The sequence below is a fragment of the Leptopilina heterotoma genome, unplaced genomic scaffold (assembly GCF_015476425.1).
Source record: "Leptopilina heterotoma isolate Lh14 unplaced genomic scaffold, ASM1547642v1 Lhet_121, whole genome shotgun sequence".
NCBI classification, from domain to species: Eukaryota; Metazoa; Arthropoda; class Insecta; order Hymenoptera; family Figitidae; genus Leptopilina; species Leptopilina heterotoma.
Genome location: NW_025110839.1, coordinates 2,280,013 through 2,305,979, shown reverse-complemented (window position 1 = coordinate 2,305,979; position 25,967 = coordinate 2,280,013). Strand labels below are relative to the sequence as shown.

General features: G+C 25.4%; 1 protein-coding gene across 2 annotated transcripts in view; it reads right to left on the bottom strand.

Moving 5' to 3' along the window:
- Nucleotides 1-25,967, bottom strand: part of LOC122511517 (prolyl 4-hydroxylase subunit alpha-1) — a 379,541-nt gene that overhangs the window by 10,271 nt on the left and 343,303 nt on the right. For both annotated transcript variants that reach the window (XM_043626826.1, XM_043626816.1), the window contains one exon: nt 22,826-23,148. In XM_043626826.1, coding sequence (XP_043482761.1) covers nt 22,826-23,148 — 323 coding nt within the window. The remainder of the gene's footprint in view (nt 1-22,825; nt 23,149-25,967) is intronic.

Here is a 25,967-nt window from a genome sequence, read left to right as displayed (position 1 = left end):
ATATTTTATCTACTACTTTAGAAAAAGAACCATATATTTTATTATGTCTGACTACACCTAGTTTCCACTACTGATTTTGAAGAAGCATCAAAAACATGATATTTCGAATGACTGAAACTTGTTTACATTACTGCTTTACAAAAAGTATAAAAAATTATGTGTTTTGGCTGACTAAAACTTGTTTTTACTACTGATTTAGAAAATGTATATAAATTGATATTATGTCTGACTGAAACCTGGTTTCCACTACTGATGTAGAATTAGTACTATAAATTAACAATACTTTTTAGTCAGACCAAAAATATGAATTAGTGTACATTTTAACATAAGTAGAAAAAGTCTATTTATGCCAGACAAAAGTATTATAAGTAGTAAAAGTCAATTTAAGTCAGACAAATATTATAAGTAGTAATAGTCAATTTTCAGTAAGACCACACAGTAAAACATGAGGTGTGAAAATAACACCAGAATGGATTAAAATAATCTGCAACAGTATAATCCTTTTAGGATTAAATTAACACCAGAAAGGATTAAAATAATCTATTATCAATCTACTATTTCAATAAAATTTTCCAAAAGAATTCCATTATTAAAAAAAATTTAAATAAAATTCTACACAAACATTCAATTATTTGCATAAGTAATAAAAAATTTTAAAGGAATTCAATTATTTACAAATTTTTTTATAAATTTCTTCGCAATAATTCAATTATTTTCATAAATAATAACTTTTTTATAGGGATTCAATTATTTTTATAAATAATAAAATTCTTTTAGGAATTAAATTATTTTCATAAATATAAAACTCATTGCAGAATTTAATTAATTTTTAATGTAATTTTAATCGAATTCCTCGAAAAATGTAATTATTCTTACAAATTTTATTAAAATTCGTCCAAAGAATTTAATGATTTAAAAAATTTGTTGATAACATTTTTTATGAGAATTTAATTTCAAGAAACATGAAATTAATAATAAATTACTTATTTTTGTAATTAAATAATTGAATTCTCGTAGAATTTACTAATAAAAATGGTTTTAAAAACTACGAATTTCAGTTAAAATTTTAGATTATAATTAAATATTAAAAGCATTATAACGTGGATTTTTATAAATAATTAAATTTAGAAAAAGTTTTAAACTAAAATCATTGAAATTCTTAATTTTTCATATTTCTGACAAAAAATTCTGTAGAATTAATTCTTTTTAAAAGTTTAATTAGGATTTTCATTGAAATTATTTCAAGTTTTTAGTTTTCAATATAATATTTAATTGCAGAATTTCCGAATAATTGAAATTTTTTAAAATTGAATTGTAAACGAATGAATTTCAAAAATCTCAAAGAACTTTTTTAAAAATTATTAAAAAAAACGGATTTATTGAAGAATTTTAGTTAAAAACACTAGAAAAAAATTTAATTTTAGAGAAGTTACAAATTATTGCAGAAATTCAATTATTTTCAAGAGTAATAAAATTCTTCTTAAGGATTCAATTATTTTTACTTATAATAAAACTCATCGCAGCGTTTCAATTATTTTTCATACAATTATAATTGAATTTCTTGAAAAAAGTAATATTATGTTCATGCAAGTTTGAATAAAATTCGACAAAAGAATTCAATTATTTAAAAATTTGTTAATAAAATTCTTTATGAGAATTGAATTTTGAGAAGCATTCAATTATTATTATTATTATTATTATTATTATTATTATTATTATTATTATTATTATTATTATTATTATTATTATTATTATTATTATTATTATTATTATTATTATTATTATTTACTTTTGCATTTAAATAATTAAATACTTGTAGAATTTTCTAATAAAAATTGATTTTCATTTCACTGTAAAAAGAAAGGTACTAATTTAGTACCAATTTTGGTACTAAATCGTAATTTGGTTCTATTTTAATACCGAAATTAGCTCTAATTTAGAACTTTTTTTTACAGTGTTCATAAAAATGAATTTCAGTTAAAATTTTAGATTGTAATCGAATATTATTAAAAGCAATATAGCGTGAATTTTTAGAAATAATTGAATTTTGAAATAATTTTTTTGAAAAAGTTTAATTGAATTTTTTTTTATATTATTTGAAGTTTTTATTATCGAATATGCATTTAATTAAAGAATTTAGGAATAATTGGAATTTCGTGAAACTGAATATTGTAAACAAATGGATTTGAAAATTGCCAAAGATCTTTTTCAAAAAATTCTTAAAATTAATTGATATAAAGTAAAATTGTAGTTAAAAATTTTTGAAAATAATAATTGAATTGAAATAATGAATGATATTTCCTAAATATTTCCTGAATATTTCACTGAAAGATTGAAATATTTCAGTGCAAGGTTCTTGAAATATTGCTGCAAATTGAAAATGTCCGCCTATATGAAATATTGACGCGAAAGTTTAGAAAATATTTCATTGATATATTTTGGAAATTTTCAACTTAAATTATGCGCACTGGTCGAACTCAGTTTTTATATCCTGTATAACTTAGTCCTTTCATGGGATAAAAAATATTTCCGTCAATAATATTCAAGCTTAATAACTAAACTTTCAATCCCATTTGGAAATTTGAGAAAAAAAATTTTAATTCAGATTTTATAAATTAAAATGTAAAAATGTGGCTATTTCACCCCGTTCTACTCTAAGTAGTAAAAGTCATTATGTCTGACTGAACTTAGTTTTCACCACTTTTTTTAGGAAAGAGTACCAGAAATTTAAAGTCACGTCTGACCAAAAATTGATTTTACTACTGTTTTAGAAAAAATACCACTAAATTGATATTATGTCCGACTGCATCTAGTTTTGACTACTGACTTTGAAGAAGCATAAAAAAACAAGATATTTCGTTGGAGTAAAAATTGCTTTTACTTTCAACAAACAAAAAGTTCGAAAAAAGAACTTTTATGTCTGACTAAAACTTGTTTTAACTACTGATTTCGAAATAGTGCGATAAATTGCATATTATGTGTGACTAAATCTAACTTTGAATAAGTTTTGGAAAATTACAAAAAATTACGTGTCCCGGCTGACTAAAATTTGTTTGTACTACTGATTGAAAAAAGTATTAAAAATTATTTGTCGCATTTTGCTAAAATTTGCATTCACTACTGATTCAAGAAAAGTGCAAAAAATTTAGTGTTATGTCTGACTAAAACTTGTGTTTACTACTATACTGGTTTAAAAAGAATTAGAACAAAATTATATATATTGCGTCTGACTGATATTTACTTTCGCAACTATGATTATCAAAAAATACAAAAAGTTGGGAATATGTCTGACTAAAATTTGTTTCCACTACTGATACAGTAAAACAATGTGAAAAATTTAGTTGTACGTTTACTAGCGGCTGACTAAAATTTGCTTTCTCTACTGATTAAGGAAAAGTACAAAAACTTAAGTTTCATGGCTGACTATAACTTATTTTTACTACTGATTTAGAAAGAGTACCATAATTTCGATATGATGTCGGACGAATCTTAGTTTTTACCGCACTAGTTAAGACATTATAAAAAAGGGTATTACGTCTGACTTAAACTTTCTTTCACTACTATTCCGCCCCTCTGTGGGCGTTTTAATCTCCCGCGAACATCTTCGGACCAGCGTAGGTTAATTGAAAAACCACTAATTTTAAACTGATTTTAAGAAATTTTGCATAAATAGTAGAAATCATTTGACTCACTTTAAAATAGATGTCAACTATTCAAATTTAGCAATAGAAGATTAGAGATAAGATCAGTTGTATAGATTATTTAATAGCATTTGTCAAAAATAGAACAACTTTATTTCTACTCGATCTCATCAGTTTAAATATAAAAGACAAACTTTTTATAGCCCGCCATGTCACGTGGGTTATTCCTGTGAAGTAAATGACGTGACATAAAAATTAATTTTTTATTGCAATTTTATTCATAACCACGAGGAAACAAAAAAAGAGAACTTTCTCTCTCTCTCTCTCTCTCTCTCTCTTACTTGCAATTCTGAAAGAAACTTATTCTTATAAATCCAGACGACAGATTGTCTTCTTGGGACGATCGAGACTGATTTCCCACGCGTCCTCCGATCACTATTAATTTTCCGACGATGAAAACAGAACTTTTATCCTACCTCTCCCCCCTCCCAGTCCGACGTTCAACGTAAAGTTTTGCACAAATTGAAGGCGGATATGAGATATGAGATTTTGAGTACTTTCTAAAGAAATTTTTTCTAATTATGTGAAAATGTCAGTATAAAATTAACCATTTTTCTTTAGTAAAAATATTTGTTGTGGTATTAATAAAATTTTTAATAATGTGAATTAAAATTATGAAGTTTAATTTACTATTTTAGATGATTAAAATGACTTTTTTTGACCCTATAAAGAATATTTTTTTCTCTCAAAAAATAATTGTATACAAAAAAAATACAATATATTTATTTTAGAATATCTTTATAATTATACAATTATTCGAAACATCAACTGTTTTTTTTACTCTATAACTTCTCTAAAATTCTTTTCAACATTTTAATTTAATTCTCTTCTAGAATTTTTATAACTAAAATTCTTTTCGAAAAAAAATTATTTTTTTATAATTAGAAAGTTTCTTGAGAATTCCATTATTTATTTAATGAAAAAATAGTTCACGTAAATTATTCATGAAATACAATTATTTACAATTCAGTTTTTTAAAATTTCCACAATTCAAAATTTTTCAATTTAAATATGTAGGGTCATTTGGGGTAAATGTAAACAAGGGGTAAATGTAAACAGTACATGTTTCAGCTAAATTTACAAATTAAAAAATAAGTACGACGTCAATATTTTTACCTCAGCTCACCTACAAGATGTTCTGAGTATTGCCAATATTTTATTTTGACAATTGGCAATGCCATAGTGTAAGTTATTTTTTAATGCAAAAAAGATTGAAAATCAAAATTTTACTGTTTCAGTATTTTGTCTCGCATTTGCATAAAAATAAATTTAAAAATCAAACAAAAATATGTAATTCTTTCTTATTAATGCCCTGACAAAAATTGACTTTGATTTCTGATTTTCGTCAATTTAGTTAATAAATAATTGTTTACATTTACCCCGAGAATTCGAAAACTCGGGGTAAATGTAAACAGAACTTGAACTACATTTTAAAAGAAAATAATTGAATAAATTTGCTTCTATTTCCCAATTTCATTAATTTGGCAATGTAAAATTACATAGAAAAAGAAATTAGGTCCTCTTTGACAACAAAAATTTGATAAATTTTTTTTTGAAAATTTGATCAATTTTTAAAAATATTTTTAGGTTCATCCGCCATTTTAAAAATTTAAAATTTGACTTCAAATTCGTATTCAGCGACCTCAAAAACCCCCGAGTAGCCAGATTCAAGCAAATTTGATCAATTTTTAAAAATATTATTATTAGGTTCATCCGCCATATTGGATCCACCATTTTGAAATTTAAAAATTCGATTTTAGATTCGTATTCAGCAACCTTGAAAACTTCTTTTTACCAAGTTGAATGAAAATCTATTAAAATTTGTTCAAGTTATTCAAGTTTTTACATTACTAATTTTGTAATGGTTGATTGTTTATTTATATGATACATTATCAGTCAACTGGTTGATTTACTATACATCTACGAAGAATTTTTTTTCAGTTTTTCCATCCCTTAAAACAGTAGTATACTTGAAATAACTTGTTTCTTAAACCACGCTTAACTACAGAGGTGTTTACATTTACCCCGAATTTTAGGAAAATTTCAAAATCTCGGGGTAAATGTAAACAGTCAGTTTTAGGCGATTGAAGTGCATCAATATTTTTTTGAACCTCATAAAATTTTTCTAGGGAACTCTAGTAACAAGTTCATGCAAAAAAAATCCGTCCGTTTTACTTTTTAACAAAAAAAACTAATGTTTTTGGTGAAAAAGAGATATTCCGTTTACATTTACCCCAATTGACCCTATTAAAAAATTAAACGAATTTCAAAAAAAATGTTAATAAAAATTTGTTTAAAAACTGAAAAAATTCATATTTTCTATAAAACTTCAATTTAAAATCTTTTAAATTTTTTATTATACTTATTTTCGTAATTTTTGTGACTTTTTAAAAATTTTAAATCTTGCATAGAATTTCATTAAAATTAAAAGAAAAATATTGATTTTTTTGAAGAATTTTTGTTGGAAATTTTTGAAAATATTTAAATTTTGTCGAGGAATTTTATTATTGCATTGACAATAATTGAATTCTTATAAAGAATTTTTTTTTTTTAAATTTTGAAAATAATTGAAAATTTCTCTGAGGAATTCTATTATTTATGAAAATAATTTAATTTTTACCAAGAATTTATTGAAATCTTATTCGACAAAACTTGATAGTTTTCAATTTTTTTATATTGAATTTTACAGCATTTTTTAATTTAAAATTTTTTTCCAAAAAAATTATCAACCCCTCTTTTTTAAAAAATAAACCTTTTATTTTTATATTTTCACAAAAACTACTTATTTATTTAATTTTTATATCATTTTCATTGGAAAGCTGAGATTCTTTCCAATAAATTATGTAAATTTTAAAAGTGGGACAAGAATGGGTTTTAAAAAAAATCCAACTTTTTTTAACATTTTCTTGTTTATTTTACTGAAAGTTGTCTCATTTTTTAACTTTATATATAATTTACTGGATTATCACGAGAAATATTTTTAATATTTTTCCAAAAAATAGAAATTTTTTACAAAAATTGTGATTACAAAATAGAAATTATGCTTTTCCGTTATTTATTTAAAGAAAATACAATTTTGTTAAAAATGAAAAAACTGAAAATTGTGTACAAAAATTTTGATTACAAAATGGAATTTATGTAATTTTTTGTATTTATTTCTAAATAAATTAGAATTTTATTAAAAATCTTGATTAAGAAATAGAAATTATGAAAATTTATTTTCGAAAATAACTTAAAATTTCGTAAAAAAATATGATTGATAAACATTTTTTTTATTTCTCAGAAAGAAAATAGAATTTCGTTAAAAAATTGCATTTGAGAAATAGAGATAGTGCAAATTATTTTCTTTTTTTCTAAAAAAAAAAGAATTTGATTTGAAAATCGTGATTAAAAGTAGGAATTATGCAAAACTTTTTTTTCTTTTTCTATGCTCTTAATAATTTTATGATGAAAATTGTGATTCAGAAAAGTCATTGTTATCTCATTCTTTAACTTTACATAATTTATTAGTAAAAATTTCAGCTTTCCAATCAAAATCATAAAAAAAAAATAAAAGGGTTACATAGTTTTCTGTAAAAATTGAAAAATAAGGTTCATTTTTAAAGAAAGGGGGCCAGGTAAAATAATTATTTTTTTTGAAAAAAGAGTTTTTGAATTGAAAAGTACACGAAAAATGTTTTAAAATTCACAAAAAAATAGAAATTACTCAATTTTTCTAGAAGATAAGTTATAATTGAAATAAAACAATGTCTCTTAAAATATAATTTTTTTAATTGGATCAATTCACGTGGAATCGCTCATTGAATCCTTGTAAATTTTTTTCGACGAATTTAATTAAATTTGTATGTAAAATAACAACAACATTCTTTTATCGAATTTTATTAAAATTCATAAAAAATATTTGAGTTTGTGACCCCAAAAATATGATATTAACAATTTTTATTAATTTAAATGAAAACAATCATATATTTTGGCGATATGTACATAATTTATTATAAAGATCGAATTCAGAATCTAATATTCTACAAAAGTATATTATAATTTTAGCACATTAGAATAATAAAAAAATATAACTGCGATTTCTATTTAATTTACATATATAAAACAAAATATCGAGACTCCAAATTGATAAAATAGATAATTAAATTAACTCATTCATTCCAGACAAATATACATACAATGAAAATACATAAATAAACAATTTATAAAAGTCACAGAAAAATATAATTATGATATTATTTGTCGATCGCTACCTATAGATCTTTTTGATCATTAGGATATTTTTTTATAAACTTGATTGTTGATTCAAAAATTATTTTTATATAGGGGAGAGGGCCCCAAGGTGGTCAGGGCCCTAAGGTGGTCACCCTAAGAAAATTTTTGTATATTAGTTAGTATCTTCAAATGTTTTTTGTTATTGTTATTATTTGAGAAGACAAAGATTTTAGTAAAGTTTTGAGGTAAATAGTCGTATGAGTCTCTTTGTAACGTGAACGTCGTAAAATTTCTGTTTTTAAATGATCGAGAAATTTTTTTCTCAGGGTGTTAAAATCATCGAAATTAACCATTTTAAATTAGTAAAAATCGTTATAATTATCTTTATATATCGTACAATAGTATTCCAAATGAATATAATTAATATTGTGCTTTAAACAATTTTTTCATTAACGTTTAAAAAATTCTGTCTTGGCCCTAAGGTGGACACTTTTTTGGCCACAAGGTGGTCACTTTTGATTTTTTATGAAAATGTGTTTATACGCCATATTTATCAACATTTATCACTGTGAATGTGAATTTTATCAATTTTTAAGTTTTATGATAAATAATAATAAAATAGAATTATTTTCAAAATTTTACCTATCTAATACATACACAAAAAGTATCATTTTTGACGAAAGGACAAAGTGCAAAAAAATATGTAATATGTTTCTGTGATCCTGAAAAACAATTAATATTAAATAAACAACTTAGTAATACGTTTTTTACATTTTTTTAAAACTTTTTTAGTGAATTTTTGTATGGTGACCACCTTGGGGCCACTTTTTTAAAAGTCGAATTTTTAACTTTTTTTAAAAAGTGCCATAGCTTTTTTTTTATTTATTTATTTATTTATTCAGAAATATACGGGCAATGCCCATTCGTACAAAAGTACTATAAAAAATACTAAGAATAATACATATATTTATTTGGCCGCATTAACATTGCTATTATTATTGTTATCATATATATATACATGGGAACGCAAGTTGGTTACAAATGTACTTAATGATATTCCAAAAAAATCAATTAAACTACTAAGTTCATTTGCCTCCATTCGCAATCTATTAACCACCGAATTATCAAGATATCTAGTTCTAGACAATTGAATATTAAACAATTGCTGATGTCTCAAAGATCTACGTGGTACATATAAATTAAAGAGACAAAGTAAATCCGGACAATTGATTAAGCCATTGATAATTTTAAACAAAAATAACATGTCTGCATATAAAAATCTTTGTGATAACAAAGGAATACCAAGCTGTGCTCTTAAACCTGTGTAATCATGGCTATAGTAATCAAACGGAATATTCAACTGTCTAGCCACGAATCTCAAAAATCTGTTTTGCACACGCTCAATATCCGTTATAAAACAATCTTGAAAAGGTCTCCAAAGTGTGGAGGCAAACTCAAGGATTGGCCTGACAAGTGAAAAATACAGAACTAACAGGGTTCTAACATTATGGAACTGTTTTGCATTTCTTATAACAAAACCCAAGGCTCTTGTGGCCTTATTTATTATCTGCTGGATATGGTCAGTAAATGAAAATGAGTTATCAATCAAAATTCCTAGATCACGTACCAAAGACACTCTAGACATTATTTCATTAGCAAAAATATATTTATTTATTATTAAATTAGAAGTAGACGAAAATGAGATTGTTTTACACTTTTTTATATTTAAGTAAAGTTTATTTTTTTCTGTCCATAATTGTAATTGGTTAAGATCATATTGCAATTGCATATAATCACATTCATTTGTAATCGATAAAAACAATTTCAAGTCATCAGCAAATAACAAAAATTTACAAAATCTAAAAATGTTTAAGTCGTTAATAAAAAGTAAAAATAATAATGGTCCAAGATTTGATCCTTGAGGAACTCCAGACGTAGCAAAAAAAACATCAGAATACTCATACTCAACACGTACTGAAAGTGTTCTTTCTTTAAGATAACTTGCCAGCCAGGTTAACAAAGAATTAGAAAAACCCAGAGCCTCAAGTTTTGCCAGAAGAATGCCGTGATCCACTTTGTCAAAAGCCTTAACAAAATCCGTATAAATTGCATCAACTTGTATACCATTGGCTAAATTATTAAGAACAAAATTTGAAAAAATACTTAAATTAGTTAAAGCAGATCTTCCCTTCATGAAACCGTGCTGCTCCTCAATAATCGATGACTCAATTTGACGGTAAATATCATCATGAATAATACTTTCAAAAACTTTCGAAATAGTACTCAATATAATTATTGGACGATAATTAGTTACATCTCCCTTACTTCCATCCTTGTACACTGGGACAACAATTCCACGTTTCCATACAAGAGGGAACACACCACAAGAGAGAGACCAATTAAACAATATATATAGCGGTTCAACGAGAGAGGAACAGCACGATTTCAAAAGTGAAGGCGGAATTTCGTCAGGACCAGCTCCCTTATTTACATCCAAAGCTCTAAGCCTTAACAAGATTGTTTCTCGAGAAATATGACTTAGTGAGACAAAGTTATTAATATTTCTATAAAAGTCAGTGGCTAAAATGCTTTCAGAAGGCTGAGTGTAAACAGACGCAAAATATGACCTGAAACAATTTGCACTATCCATGTTGGTATTGACAGTATTTCTATCATATGTTACCTCTTTAGGAATTCTAGCATTCCCACGTAATTTGTTAACAAATTTCCAAAAACCTTTAGGGTCTGATATAAATCTGTTCTCAACACAGGCTATATAATTATTATAACATTCTTTTGATTTGCGTTTACATTCTGCTCGAAGTTGGGAAAAAACTAAATAATCATGATTACTATTAGTAAACTTATAATTTTGATGAGCAATTTTTTTCGATAATATTAAGTGCTTAAGTTCTGAAGTAAACCAAGATGGATAGTTAGATGATGAAAATGTTCTAATTGGTACAAACAAGCTAAAGGCATTATAAAGATAATCATAAAAAATCAAAATTGCATCATCAATATTAGACGTGTTCAACACAGTATGCCAATTGGTATTCATTAAGTAAGTATTCAAACTAGCTATATCAGCCCTCTTGAAATCATATCCACCACAAGTAATCGAAGTCTTACAATTATTATTTCTATTAGTTCCATCCTGAATATCAGTTGTTAAAATTAGTGGAGGATGATACTTATCAATAGGGAGAATTGACTCAGCTGCTAATTTCAAAGTAAATAGTGATGAGTTAAGAAAAACTAAATCCAAAATATTGCCTATGCCATTAGGAAATGTATTACATTGCTTAATATTTAAAAAGTCTAATGTTTCAGATAGACGAGTAGCAATTTTATTAAATATTTTTGATGTACGTATTTTTGAATAGCAGGAAGGCCCTGTATCAGAGAATAAACGCCAAGAAACAAAAGGCATATTAAAATCACCCATAATTATTAGTATTGCTGATGGAAAAGAATTGCAAACTTTTTCAATTATATTACAAACAGATAAGTAAGAATTAAATGTAGAATTGGGAGGCATGTAAAATGTGCCAACAATATACAATATTTTTTTAAAATAAAATTTTACAAAAATATGTTCAATCGAAGAGTTATCAGTGTCTATGAGCGAAGCATTAAGCACTGAACTACATGCCACAAGGACACCACCACCACGAGAATATAAACTAGTATTATTGTTTCTATCCGATCGAAAAATAATATAATTTGAAAAACCAAGTTCTGAAGTGTTGAAAGATGAATTTAACCAAGTTTCAGAGAATATAATTACACTAAAATCTACCGTTGATAATACTTGGCGAAGAACATCCAGTTTACTTCTCAAACCCCTTACATTTTGATAATAAATGGAAAACGACGAGTGAGAAACAGCCGTCACTGACTCACATGATGTAGTGGTGAGAACACTTGTTAAGTCAACAGAATCGCAAGGCATATCATCGCCAACACTATGACATGCAGAATCTGTGTGACACATACACCAATCTAACGGCTTCGACGACGAGTAGTAGACACAATCACAGGTACACCACGACGATAAGCAATGCGTGTATTTGTCTCTCCTTCCTGTTGCCGTGTCTCCAACTCCTTCCTCAACACCGACAGGTCCTCTAATTGCATCTTTGTCATGTCTCGTGACAGGCGCATATTCAAGAGTAGAGGCTGAATGGCATCGTCTTTCTTGGCCTTCAAAAATGACACGTGAAGTGACCTCGCACTCTCCTCCGAGTCGCATACAATTTTTATTGGTCTCGGATGTTGTTGCATCTGCTTAAATGAACCAATTCTAAATATTTTTGCTTTTTCAATAAAATTAGAACAAGAAAATTTTGAAAAAAGCTCTATAACCATGCTCGAGATATTATCTGGGGAATTAACATTAAGCTTGTTTTTTTCAGGAACACCAAAAAGAATTAGATTGCAGGAACGGGAAAGACGATCATGAACTTCCGTCATGCAATTTCTAGATAGAGAATTTACATTCAAATGTTCAATGGTACCTTCTATTGTAGCAATTCTTTTCGAATGATCAGCAGTAACAGAAATTACATCATCAACCTTGGAACTTAAGTTGTCAACTTTTGATGATAGGTCATTGATTGTTGTTGAAATTGATGAAAAATTACTGTTCAATCCAATTTGAAGACCCGAAATTGCTTTATTAACAATGCTCTCAATACTTTCATTTGTTATGATTCCTGCAGCGTTACAGCCCTGAGATAAAGCAATAATGTTCGGGTCTGTCTCAGTCAAAGGCAATGGCGATTTAGGTCGACAGCATTTAGAGAAACCCTCATTTGGAAGCAAGGCAGTGACTTTAGCACAACTGGGGTGATATGGAGCAGAGCACACTTTACAAAAAACTGTATTCCTGACAACACCTTTATTACACGCCACACACATCATTTCACTTGAAAGACTGTCTCGAGAAGCCATGATTTGGCGCGTCAAAAAGTTAGGTTAAGAGAACAAATACCAGTAAAAAAACTCTGATATGGTCAGAAATGCAAATAAATCACTTAAAAACGAGACACTGTGCACTCCCAAGTGTAATCATACACATACAATAAAAATTCAACAATTATTATCAACAAAATGCTAAAATATTCACGAGACCGGCAAAACGTGATACAGCAACGTGGCGGCCAGGGCCGCCAACGTAAAATAAATAAAATAAATAAAAAATACTTTATGATAGGAAGTTAGGTAATAAGATAAAGTTTCAAACGCCGTATTATTGACCTTTATATATAATTCCATTTGAAATCTACAGTCGTTCAAAAGATGGGTGACCACCTTAGGGCCCTCTCCCCTAAATAATTTTAAATTCATATACACGGAGAAAATTTATTCCTGAAATTTTACTGAATTTAGTTCGGTAAAACTGGGATGAAGTGTCAAAACAGTAATTTTTCAAGAACTAGACTGTAAAAGAAATTGCATTGAAAAATAATGTAAAAATCATAAAGCTCACGATACATGTATTAGCGCTTCACTTACAGTTCGGTAAAACGTAAGCCAAGTGCTCGCTACATTCATATTTATTGAATAGTTCGGTAAAACGTAAGATAAAGTCTTCGGTAAAACTGACGAGTTGCAATTTATTGAATAGTTCGGTAAAACGTAAGTTAAAGTCTTCGGTAAAACTGACGAGTTGCAATTTACTGAAAGTTCGGTAAAACTTGAAGAACAAAAATAAAAAATAATGTTACTTCAGTAGATCTATATTAATACTGCCGTAACTCTCAATTTACCTACTTTAATCACTACCTAAACCCCCTACAATTGTTTACGAACAAATACTAATTGATACACCTGCCTACAGTACATTCTAAACGCATACACTAATACACACATCGCACGCTTTACATTAATGCTTCAGAAAGTTTCAACTGTCCTTATATATTAATCTCAATTTTATTTCACCGCTTGTGAGAAAGATTCAAATTAATAAACTATCGTTGTACAAAATTAAAAATTATTTATATTAATGAATCATTTCTAACTATATTCAAGGTCAATTTATGAAATATTTTTAAATTATGTTTTTATTATTATAAAGAAAAATGTTTAAATTTGTATTTAATGGAATAAAACAATAATTTATGAAAATCCTTATTATTCTCAAATTTTTGTGTTTAAAATTAAAAATATACATATTAAAAGTGCAAGTTGGAAATCATTAAATTAATTAATAGAAAATTAATCTTTCTGAAATATTAAATAATAATTGTGAGGTATTAAAAAGCGAAAAGGAAATAAGCAAGTAAGCAAATAAAGAATAAAGTAAGCAAGAAGGAAATAAGCAAGTAAGAAAGTAAGCAAATAAGAAAGTAAGTAATCAAGAAGGAAATAAGCAAGTAAGAAAAGTAAGCAAGGAGAAAATAAGCAAGTAAGCAAGTAAGCAAAGTAAGTAAGAAGGAAATAAGAAAGTAAGCAAGTAAGCATATAAGGAAGTAAGTAAGCAGAAAGGAAACAAGCAAGTAAGCAAGAACAAAATTAGGAAGTAAGCAAATAAGTAGGTAAGCAAGTAAGCAAGAAAGAAATAAGCAAGTAAGCAAAGTAAGCAAGAAAGAAATAAGCAAAGTAAGCAAGAAGGAAATAAGAAAGTAAGCAAGTAAGCATATAAGGAAGTAAGTAAGCAGAAAGGAAACAAGCAAGTAAGCAAGAAGGAAATTAGGAAGTAAGCAAATAAGTAGGTAAGCAAGTAAGCAAAGTAAGCAAGAAGGAAATAAGCAAGTAAGTATGCAAATAAGAAAGTAAGCTAGTAAGCAAGCAAGTTATTTCCTTTTTGCTTACTTACTTATGTTTATTTGCTTACTTACTTACTATTATTCATATTTAATTAAAATGAATAAATTATATGTTAAAAAAATAAGTATGTTATTGCCATTTTATATTTTTTTTTTACTTGATTTAAAAGCATTTATTACATATTTGGCAATTAATAAGTGTTTAAAATAATTAATTAATTGAATTTTAATTTAAATAATAATAAAATGATTATTAATTAAGTCTAAATAAGTTGGAAAAATCAACTATTAGTGTGAAAGTCTTTCATTTGACTGCGGGACACTTGAAATAAAGTATTTCAATCCAGAAAACTAAAACTTTAGGCAAGTCAAGGAAGTTTTACCGAACTATTCCTGAAAACTAACACTTTAGGCAAGTCAAGAAAGTTTTACCGAACTATTCCTGAAACGTTAGTGCCCATCAAGGAGGTATTTATTTAATTTACATTAAACGTTCAGTTTCAATTTTTTTTCAACTTTTACAGTACTAGTTCTTAAGGAATAAAGATATCACATTAGATTTTAAATATTGTTACCGAAAAAATAATATAAAAATTATTAAAAATTACGATTATGCTACTATATCCCAAGTTTATTGAAAAATTCGGTAAAATGTAAGGAACAAATTTTCTCCGTGTACTCATCAAGAATGATACTTCCTGGTGTGATTCAATTCAATCGATCCTTGATATGGTTGACAATCAGATGACCGATGATGAGGCTCTCTTGTTTCTTATAATTTTTAATTATCAAGAAAGGGGATTCAAGATAACCCACACACAGGATCTCCGGATAGTCAGGCAATCAATATCCTTAATATCTCCAGGAGCATTTGCGATGGTATAATATTGTGATTTACTAATCACAATAAATTATAGAATCAATTTAAATTTACACCACACTATAAATAAACATTTCCTTATGAAAATTTTTTTACAAAAACAAATATAAACAATAATTATTATACACTACTTGAAATAAATTACCTATAATTATTTCCACCAGATAAATTATGTGTGGTGTGTAAATTAGAATACGATCAGCGACCGACTAACAATTTTGGTTTCTCATTCTTTCCCTATCGTTCATTCAATCCCCCACTCACACCCATCTCGTCGTCTTGCAATGACTCCAAATTCTCGTGTTCATCACAAATTCTTGGTATTCCGTAAGTTTTTACCTAATTTTATAATCCCATTTCCTCATTATTTGTTAATAAAAATTTCAAAAATAGGTTAATTTAATGATGAACTTTGAAATAATATTTTATTTATTATTTTATATTTTTAAATGCTTATATCAATTTATAATAATAAATTTAGACATTCTAAACAAATGCCAATAATTTTTATTATATTTTTGTAATAAAATTTATTTCTTTTGAATTATTTTCTACTGACAGAAAATTGACAGTTTTCAGCATTTCTAATATTTAAAATTCATATTTTACACAAGATATAAAATTATTTTTAAAAAATCTTTTTATTTTGTGATTTTAGTAACATCAGTATCATTCCTGTAGAATATTACAATTTTTTAAAATTAGTCAGCGACCACTTTAGTTGAAATAAAATGGTTTGACCCTAATCAAACTTATTATGTATTGAATCAAATATATTGTTTTTTATATTATATATTGTTATAATACGTATTTTATAATATAATATTAAAATATATTATTTCGTGGAAAATTCTGGGAAAATTCGAAAATATATTAAAATTATAATATAATACATTGTTTTTTGTCAGTGTAGGTTGATTTTACCAATGAAGCTTAGTAATCCTTCTAAAATTGGAATTATAAATCAAAATGTTTTAGAAATTGAGATATAATCGCCAAACATATTTTTTTATCGAAATTAGATCAGCTTTTGTAATTGTAAGATTATATAAAGTACGTGACTTCTGGGAAATATGATCGGTCTGAACATAATTGAAAACTCATTCACGTATTTCTAAAGGGAAACAGGTTGTTTTTAATTAAATTAAAGAAGGCCGAACACTAGCTCCACTCGGAAAAGTCTATTTGCGTATATTTAGTTAATTTCCAATGGAAGCGTGACGGGTGTTGATAAATGGTGAATACTAAATCGGTAATAATAAATTACTTTTAAATGCAATATCTTGTTTTCAGCTTTCAGGAGGCTGGCTGACAATCGAAAAAACATAACTTCCTGATTGGAGGATCGATTTACGCCTATGGGGAGGCTTCACGTCGGTTTTCTTGCCAGCACAAACAAGTTGGGCTTGTTCGTTAATTAACTGCTTTACTTCTCTTCACTTTGGCAACTATAGATTCGCGCAGGCACACCACTTTCATATAATTTTCCCCTCCATCTCCCTTCAATTAACTCGACTCGACATTAGACAGCTTGTCGTTAATCAAACACTTTAAATTTCAATTTAAAAAACAATTATAGATTTTTACTTCCAATTTGACTTCTATTTTCAATCAGACGCGAATAGAATAACGCAATTTTATTTTTTATCCAGAGAGAAATAAATTGTTTCTATTATTGATTTCATAAATTAAAAATTTTAATTTAAAAACCAATTTAATATAATATACCTTTAGGGGTTTACCATTATTAAAAATGTATTCTGAATTTTAATAAAATTTAAAAGAAAAATTTTTCTCTAAAAAATAAATGTTTTTTTAACTGAATAAAATTTTTTTAATTTTAAATTTTGAGACTTTTATATATATTATAATAGAATAGATTTTGATTTTGTGTTAGTCATTCTTTTGTTTCCGCAAGTTTTATTCACTTTTCTATTTATAAACTGAAAAGCTTAAAATAAAAGCACTATAGATATTTTTGACCTCTTGCGATATTAATTTTTCCAGATAGAATATAATCCTCGCTGTATTTTATAAAACATGAATTGGTATTGAATTTTTAAAATTAATTAAATTTCCACTGCTTTGCACAACAACTTTTTGTATGTGTGTAAAATTCCATTGAACCTATAATATCAATGCTAAAAAAATGCGCTCACGATACCAAAAATTTTTTAAGCTTCATTATCTTTGGAATTTACATTCAATCAAAACAGTCGAGGTAAAAATTAAAATATTTACGTGAAAAAGTCTGACTGAACCAACTTTTTCTCTCAAATGCATTTTCGCCATAAAATTAATGTTAATTAATGTCTGACAAACGTATTTTAAGGAGTAACAATCATTTTTTAGTCAGACAGAACATTTTTATTCCGCAGTAGTAAAAGTTAATTAACGTTCGATACCTAAACTTATTTTAAGGAATAATAGTCAATTTTAGTCAGACAAAACATTTTATTTCGAGTGAATACCAAAAGTAGTAGTAAAAGTCAATTTAAGGCAGACAAAAGTATTGGAAGTACCAAATATTTAGTATTATGGCTGACTATTCCTGGTTTTCACTACTAATTTAGAAAAAATGTCCAAAAAATGCGTGTCGCGTCTGATTCAGGAAAAGAATGAAACATTTTAAAATTGTGTCTGACTAAAACTTGTTTTTACTATTGGTTTCACAGTAAATCGTGAGGTATTAAAAAGTGTTAAACACCAAAAAATATTAAAATAATCAATTTTGGTGTTATTTTTTACAATGAATGAAATTTTAGTTCATTAAATTTTTTTATAACTATAAAACATGAAGATATCGATAACTCCGAGTCTTTGACTCGGAATCATCGATTTCTTCATATTTTATAATAATTAAAGATGAACAAGTAATAAAATCATTATTTTATATTATAAAAAAATCTTCTTCAAAATTATTTTCATTATTTCAATTCAATTATTATTTTCAAAAATATTCAACTACAATTTTACTTTATATCAATTATTTTTAATAAGTTTCGAAAAAGTTCTTTGGCAATTTTCAAATCCATTTGTTTACAATATTCAATTTCACGAAATTCCAATTATTCCTAAATTCTTTAAGTAAATTCATATTAGAAAATAAAGACTTCAAATAATATAAAAGAAAATTCAATTAAGGGCATCCGGGAAAAATCAAGCCCAAAAAGTGTTTTCCCGCGTGTCGTCTCACTCCTAAATAATTAGAGATATTTAGTTCTGATTTATCATGATAATTAGGGGAATTCATGATGATAAATAATATTCTCGAAATTTACAAGTAATTTTTGAAATAAATATTGAAAAACGAAATTACAAAAGTTGGATTTTGGGCGAAAGTGGGAGACAATATGGCGGTCAGCACACAGACAAGTGGATCTATGTGTCAGTGGTCAAGGAGGTGGCGCCAATTCTCGGAAGTGGTCGCGAGTTGAACTGAGGGAAATGTATTAACCTCAAATTACTCCACTTTCAATCGTTAATAAAATAATTTCCTCGCAAAATTATTGCAAAAACGGAGAGGGCCGCTCCTCGGAGAGTCTTTCTCTATCACCCCTCCAAATATGAACCCGAAATATTTTATCCTCTCAAAATGAGACGTCTATACTGAACCGTGAAAAACCTCTTTTTTCCGTATATTTAAACAATTTTTTTCAATAATTATTTATCAAAATTTCTCCAAATTCCGAGAGGACCGCTGGTCCCAGAGCATTTCTCTATATTTACCAAAAAATCCCGACTCAAAATATTCTTTTCTTTTTAAATGAGACGTCTATCACGAAACCAGTATTATTTCCCGGATGCCCTTAAACTTTTTCAAAAAAATTAATTTCAAAATTCAATTATTTCTAAAAATTCACGCTATAAGGTAAAGGTCCCAATTATGGGACAATTTACAATTTTGTCCCTATTATGAGACAGTATTACAAAAAATAAAATAAATGCAATTAAAATTGGTCATAAGAAATTTCTACTTATTTCAAAAAATTTTACACGTTAAAAGAATAATTATTTGTGTATAGCATTTAATTTAATAAGAAATGTTTATTTGCATTTTAGCTTTTAAATTAAGGTAAGCCAAGTTTTTCGTCAGACTACCGTCCCACATTAGGTGCACTTATTATTTGCTATCCCTATTATGAGACACACAGGAAATATACAGCAAACATAACCTCAAATATTTTCAGTTTTTTCGCATTAATTTTCTACCAGAAAAATTAGTTTTATAATTATTTTTTAAACCAGGATTTGTTTATTGTGTTTTATTCTTTATAATTAATATTCAAATTATTAAGATAAGTCAATAGAATTCTAATTACTTATTGAATTAAATAAATGTCTCATAATAGGAACATTCATTATGGGACACCCGTACATACAGAAATCATAGTCCCATAATTAGTGCAGTGCAGAGTTTCATAATTTAATTAATATTATTTTTATTTCATGAAAAATAACCATTTTAGGGTCTAAATATTATTCATAACATATCAATCTTTCAATCTATACCCTAATTATTCATATTAACACTCCCGATTCCAAGAAATTTATCATAGAAATTTAGTTTAGCTTAAACAGCGTCTCATAATTGGTACTTTTACCTTATTGCTTTTAATATTCAATTATAATCTAAAATTTTAACTGAAATTCATTTTTATGATAAATGAAAATCAATTTTTATTAGAAAATTCTACAAGAATTTAATTATTTAAATGCAAAAGTAAATAATTTATTGAATAATTGAATGCTTCTCAAAATTCAATTCTCATAAAGAATTTTATTAACAAATTTTTAAATAATTGAATTCTTTTGTCGAATTTTATTCAAACTTGCATAAACATAATATTACTTTTTTCAAGAAATTCAATTATAATTGTATGAAAAATAATTGAAACGCTACGATGAGTTTTATTATTAGTAAAAATAATTTAATCCTTCAGAAGAATTTTACTACTCTTGAAAATAATTAAATTTCTGCAATAATTTGTAACTTGCCTAAAATTAAATTTGTTTCTAGTGTTTTTAACTAAAATTCTTCAATAAATCCATTATTTTTAATAATTCTTAAAAAAGTTCTTTGAGAATTTTCAAATTCATCCGTTTACATTTCAATTTTACAAAATTTCAATTATTCCAAAATTCTGCAATTAAATATATATATTGGAAAATAATAACTTGAAATAATTTCAATAAAAATCTTATTCAACTTTTAAAAAGAATTAATTCTACAGAATTGTTTGTCAAAAATATGAAAAATTAAGAATTTCAATGATTGTAATTTTAAACTTTTTCAAAATTTAATTATTTCTAAAAATCCACGTTATAATGCTTGTAATATATTTAATTATAATCTAAAATTTTAACTGAAATTCATTTTTCAAACCATTTTTATTAGTACATTCTACGAGAATTCAATTATTTAAATACAAAAATAAATAATTTATTAATTTCATGTTTCTTGAAATTAAATTCTCATAAAAAATGTTATCAACAAATTTTTTAAATCATTAAATTCTTTGGGCGAATTTTCATAAAATTTTTTAGAATAATTAAATTTTTCGAGAAATTTGATTAAAATTGCATTAAAAATAATTGAAATTCTGCAATGAGTTTTATTATTTATGAAAATAATTGAATTCCTCGAAGAATTTTATTATTTATAAAAATAATTTAATCCCTGTAAAAAAGTTATTATTTATGAAAATAATTGAATTATTGCGAAGAAAATTAAAAAAAAATTTGTAAATAATTAAATTCCTATAAAAAATTTTATTATTTATGAAAATAATTGAATGTTTGCGTAGAATTTTATTTAAATTTTTTTTAATAATGGAATTCTTTTGGAAAATTTTATTCAAATAGTAGATATTGAAAATCATTGAATTTTAGAAAACTTTTGAAAATAATTGAATTTTTGACAAAAATTTGATTAAAATTCTGTAAAATAATTGAATATCAGAGAAGAATTTTATTATTTATAAAGAGAATTGAAATTTTGACGAGAATTTTTAAAAATTTTTGAACACAATTGAATTTAGCAGCTATGTTTCTAAGTTAGTTAGAAAGTTAGTAACTTACTAACTTACTATTCTCTCTGGAGAAACTAAATTCGTTGAATTTTTACAAATCGTTGACTTTGGTGTTTTATTTAAGGTAAAATTTCATTCACAGTTAAAAATAACACCAAAATAGATTATTTTAATCCTTTCTGGTGTTAATTTAATCCTAGAGGGATTAACTTGTTGCAGATTATTTTAATCCATTCTGGTGTTATTTTAACACCTCACGTTTTACTGTGATTTGAAACATTGCCATAAATAAAATAATGTTAAGTAGTACTAGTCATTTACAGTCAGACAAAACATTTTGATTTAAATACTTTTCAAAATAAGTAGTAAAAGTCAATTTAAGGCAAACAAAAGAATAAATTTTTTTTAAAAATTCATAATTGTTGAAGATACGCCATTTTGAATTTTAAAATTAATTTTTTAAAATTCTAATATCTCGGAATATTGTTTATGGATTTTTATGAAATTTACAAATTTTTTACAGTATGTACTTTAAAATGCAAATAAAGTTAATTAAAAATAATTAATTTTTAAATAAAAAAATGTTTGTTTAAATTTTTGAGAGAAATGTTATTAACACATTTGGATTCCTTATGAATTCACCTTTAATTTAATAAAAAAAAATTGATGGAGACTCAACTGGGTCCGGAGATAGAACTGGGATTTAGGAAAAGTACCATAAAATGAGTATCATGTCTGACTAAAACTTGTTTCCACTACTAATTGTAAATAGTTGAAAAAAGTACGAGAAATTATTGCAATATATGACATAATTTTTTTTTTAAATTTTGTTTACGTTAAATTTAAACTTGTTTTCATTACTGATTTTGAAAAAGTACGAAAAATTGCATATTATGTCTGACAGAACCTTGTTTTTACTACTGATTAAGAAAATACACAAAAAATTAGACATTTCGTCAGAATAAAACCTGCTTTTATTAAAAATTTATTAAAAAACTGCGAATAAAACAGCTCTAAGAAAGAAGCAAATAAAAATTAAATTTCCACTTTAATTTTCTTCATAAAAGTGAAAATAGAATAAATTGCTAAAAAATGAAAAATAATTTTATAAAATTGCATGCTATTAAATCCTTTATTGGAATAAATAATGAAAAAATTTTTATTCTGACGAAATAGGAAATTAACTGTAATTGAAAATTGCATTTAACGTTAAAAACAATTTACCTGATAATCCGGTACTATATTGAACCCCATTGAGAACGCCCTTTGCAACTTGAGCTGTTTCCAGCTTGTAAGTGTCTTGTAACCTCATTAAAGCGACTGCAGCACCATTAAGATCCTCGTCTGTCGGAAATTTCAAGTCGCTCCGTGAACTGGTAATGTTTGCAACAAAAGCATTTACAACGTCTTGTGTTAATAATTCTTCCACTCTTTTCCAATCAGTGGTTAATCTTTTTACCAATAAATATGCATTTATTGGATTTGACAGGTACTGTTGAATATTGCGTGACGCATCCTCATGTTCCCGCGAATAATCCTCAACATTCCTGTAAAACAAAACACGAAGCAATTAGTAAGAGATACTTTTCAAATTTTACCAGTAAAAATTTTAATTAATTATTAAAATTAATTCTTAATTATTTTGAAATATAAAATTAATTTTGAAAATGAACATTAATTTTTAACGTTACAATTAATTTTGAAAATGAAAATTTATTTTTAACGTTAACATTAATTTTTAAAACGAAGATTTATTTTTAACGTTAAAATTAATTTTTAAAATGAAAATTTATTTTAAAAATTAGTTTTAATGTTAAAATTAATTTTTAAAATAAAAATTAATTTTTAACGTTAAAATTAATTTTTAAAATGAAAATTTATTTTAAAAATTTTAAAGTAATTTTCAAAATTTAAAACAAAATTATTTTTTAAATCGTATAAAAGACTAAGATAAAAAATTAACATTCCCTACAGGAAGAAACAATGTTCCTTTTTAAACAAAAAGTAACAATTATTTGGGGAATGTTGCGACGGAAAAATATTTCTACCAAGAACAAGACTTTGTCTGCAAAATTTTTGCGGTCAGATTTACACCAGAAGAATGATTCTACATGAGCTTTTGTAGTTCTGAATATTTTTCTTTCCAAAAAAATTTAATACTTTTCCATTCTAATATAATTCACTATGAAAAAAATTTATTCGATTTAAACAACCGATTATTTGTTTATCATCAAATAAATATTTACTTGAATTTTGCATTTTATTTGCAATTTGCAAACTTTTATTCAACTCAATTAAATGAATTAAATTTTCAAGTATTTGTTTCAAATACTTGAAATTATTGGTTCAAACACAATTTATTTGAATTCAATAAAAACTATTTGATTCAAGTAAATATTTAAATGATAATAGACATAAATAATCAGTTATTTGAAGAGTGAAAATGAAAGTATGTCTAAAAGCTAGAAAATTATGGGCTGAGACAAATCGATTTTTTAGGTAATTTTTATGATCTTTTTATGGTCTTTTTAAAATAAATTTTACTATTAATCAATCTTTAAAAATTTACAAAGTTTTAAAAATTTGGGAAAGCTGAAAAAGTATGAGCAAAAGTAAAATTAAATTTTTTTAAGTAAATATCATGTTACCGTAGTTAAAATTTTTTCAAATATATTTAAAATTTTTTAAATTTATTTATGACATTAATTTTGCGCCACTAAAATAGAAAAAATTATTACAATGCTTCTAAATGTAGAATTTAAGTTTTTAATTTTTATTACAAATAGTAATTTATAAATATTTCATTCATTTCAACATAAAATAAAAATTGCAGATCCTTAAAAATTAATTTTATCAAATTTCCTTAAATTTAATATTTGTTTAAAAGAATTAAGTTTTAATTAACAACTAACTGAGTAATTAATTAATAAAGAATTCTTTATAAACAAAGTTGCATTTTTTATTATTAATACTGTTTTATAATTTTTTAATTTTTAAAATAAAAAAGATTCACAAAATCTTCTTTAAATGTAAAAATATAGACTTAAAAATAATTTTATTTTAATATAAACGTATAAATAATAATAATATAAAAAGTCAATTTGTGTCGAATAAAAAAATGCCAGACAGAATATTTTAATTCGAGTTCTTTTTAAAATAAGTAGAAAAAGTCAATTTAAGCCAGACAAAAAAATTATAAGTAGTATTAATCATTTTTAGTCAGACAGAACATTTTAGTTGAAATACTTTTTAAAATAAGTAGATAATGTTAATTAATGTCAGAAAAATGTCATTTTCAGTCAGTCAGAACATTTTTATTCGAGTACATCTCAAAATAAGTAGAAAATGTCAATTTATGTCAGCCAAAGGTATTATAAGTAGTAATATTTATTTTCAGTCAGCCAAAAAATATTAATTCGAGATCTTTTTAAAATATGTAGATAAAGTTAATTAAGGTTAAGAAAATGTCATTTTTAGTCAGACAGAAAATTTTTATTCGAGTACATTTCAAATAAGTAAAGAATGTCAGAGCAAAAGCAAAAAAAACTTTAAAAAGCTTATATTTTAAAGATCATAAATTAATTGAGACTGATTTTACCATTTTTTTTCAGTTTAATTTTTTTTCAGTTCAATTTTATTTGCATAAAATTTTAACAACATTCCAAGTTTATTAATTTTTAAGAGACATAAGAGAAGAAAACTAATGAACATGGTAAATGGAGGGACGATCTAAAATTAATGTATATAAAGGAAATCAATGTGATGTTACAATTTAATATCGGATTGTTTATTATGCAAGAGGCGAAACATTCACAGTTCACATGTAATTGACATTATTGGATATTAAATAATCATTCTCTAAAGCAATTAAAATCAATTCAAAGGTATTACATAATTTCACTTATAATTTTTAAATAAACTAAAATGATGAATTATTAAATAATACACCTTATATTCGAAATAATTTATTCTCTTTAAAAATGTATAAATTGCACTTTGCGCACATTTCCCAGAAATTGCGATTTATTTAATAAATATTAAAATTGCCATCTGTTGACACGACTAAATAAATCATGTTATTGGGAAAAGTAATTGTTTTTTTTTTCATATGTCAATGATTAATAAGTTTCGTCTACATATACAACTTCCTCATTTCCTCGTGAGAGTTATATTGCGCCATGTTTAGCACAAAAAAAAGTTAGGGTGGTTGAAAATGAAACCATGTAAAAAGTTTAATGAATACGTGAGCCCGGAAAGGTAGAAAATCAGTACATAAAGTACAGTTATTTTCACTTTTAGAAACTTGCAGGCGTAGAAAAAATTTTCAAAGAAAATAATAATCTTCTTGCAAAAATTAATAAGCTCT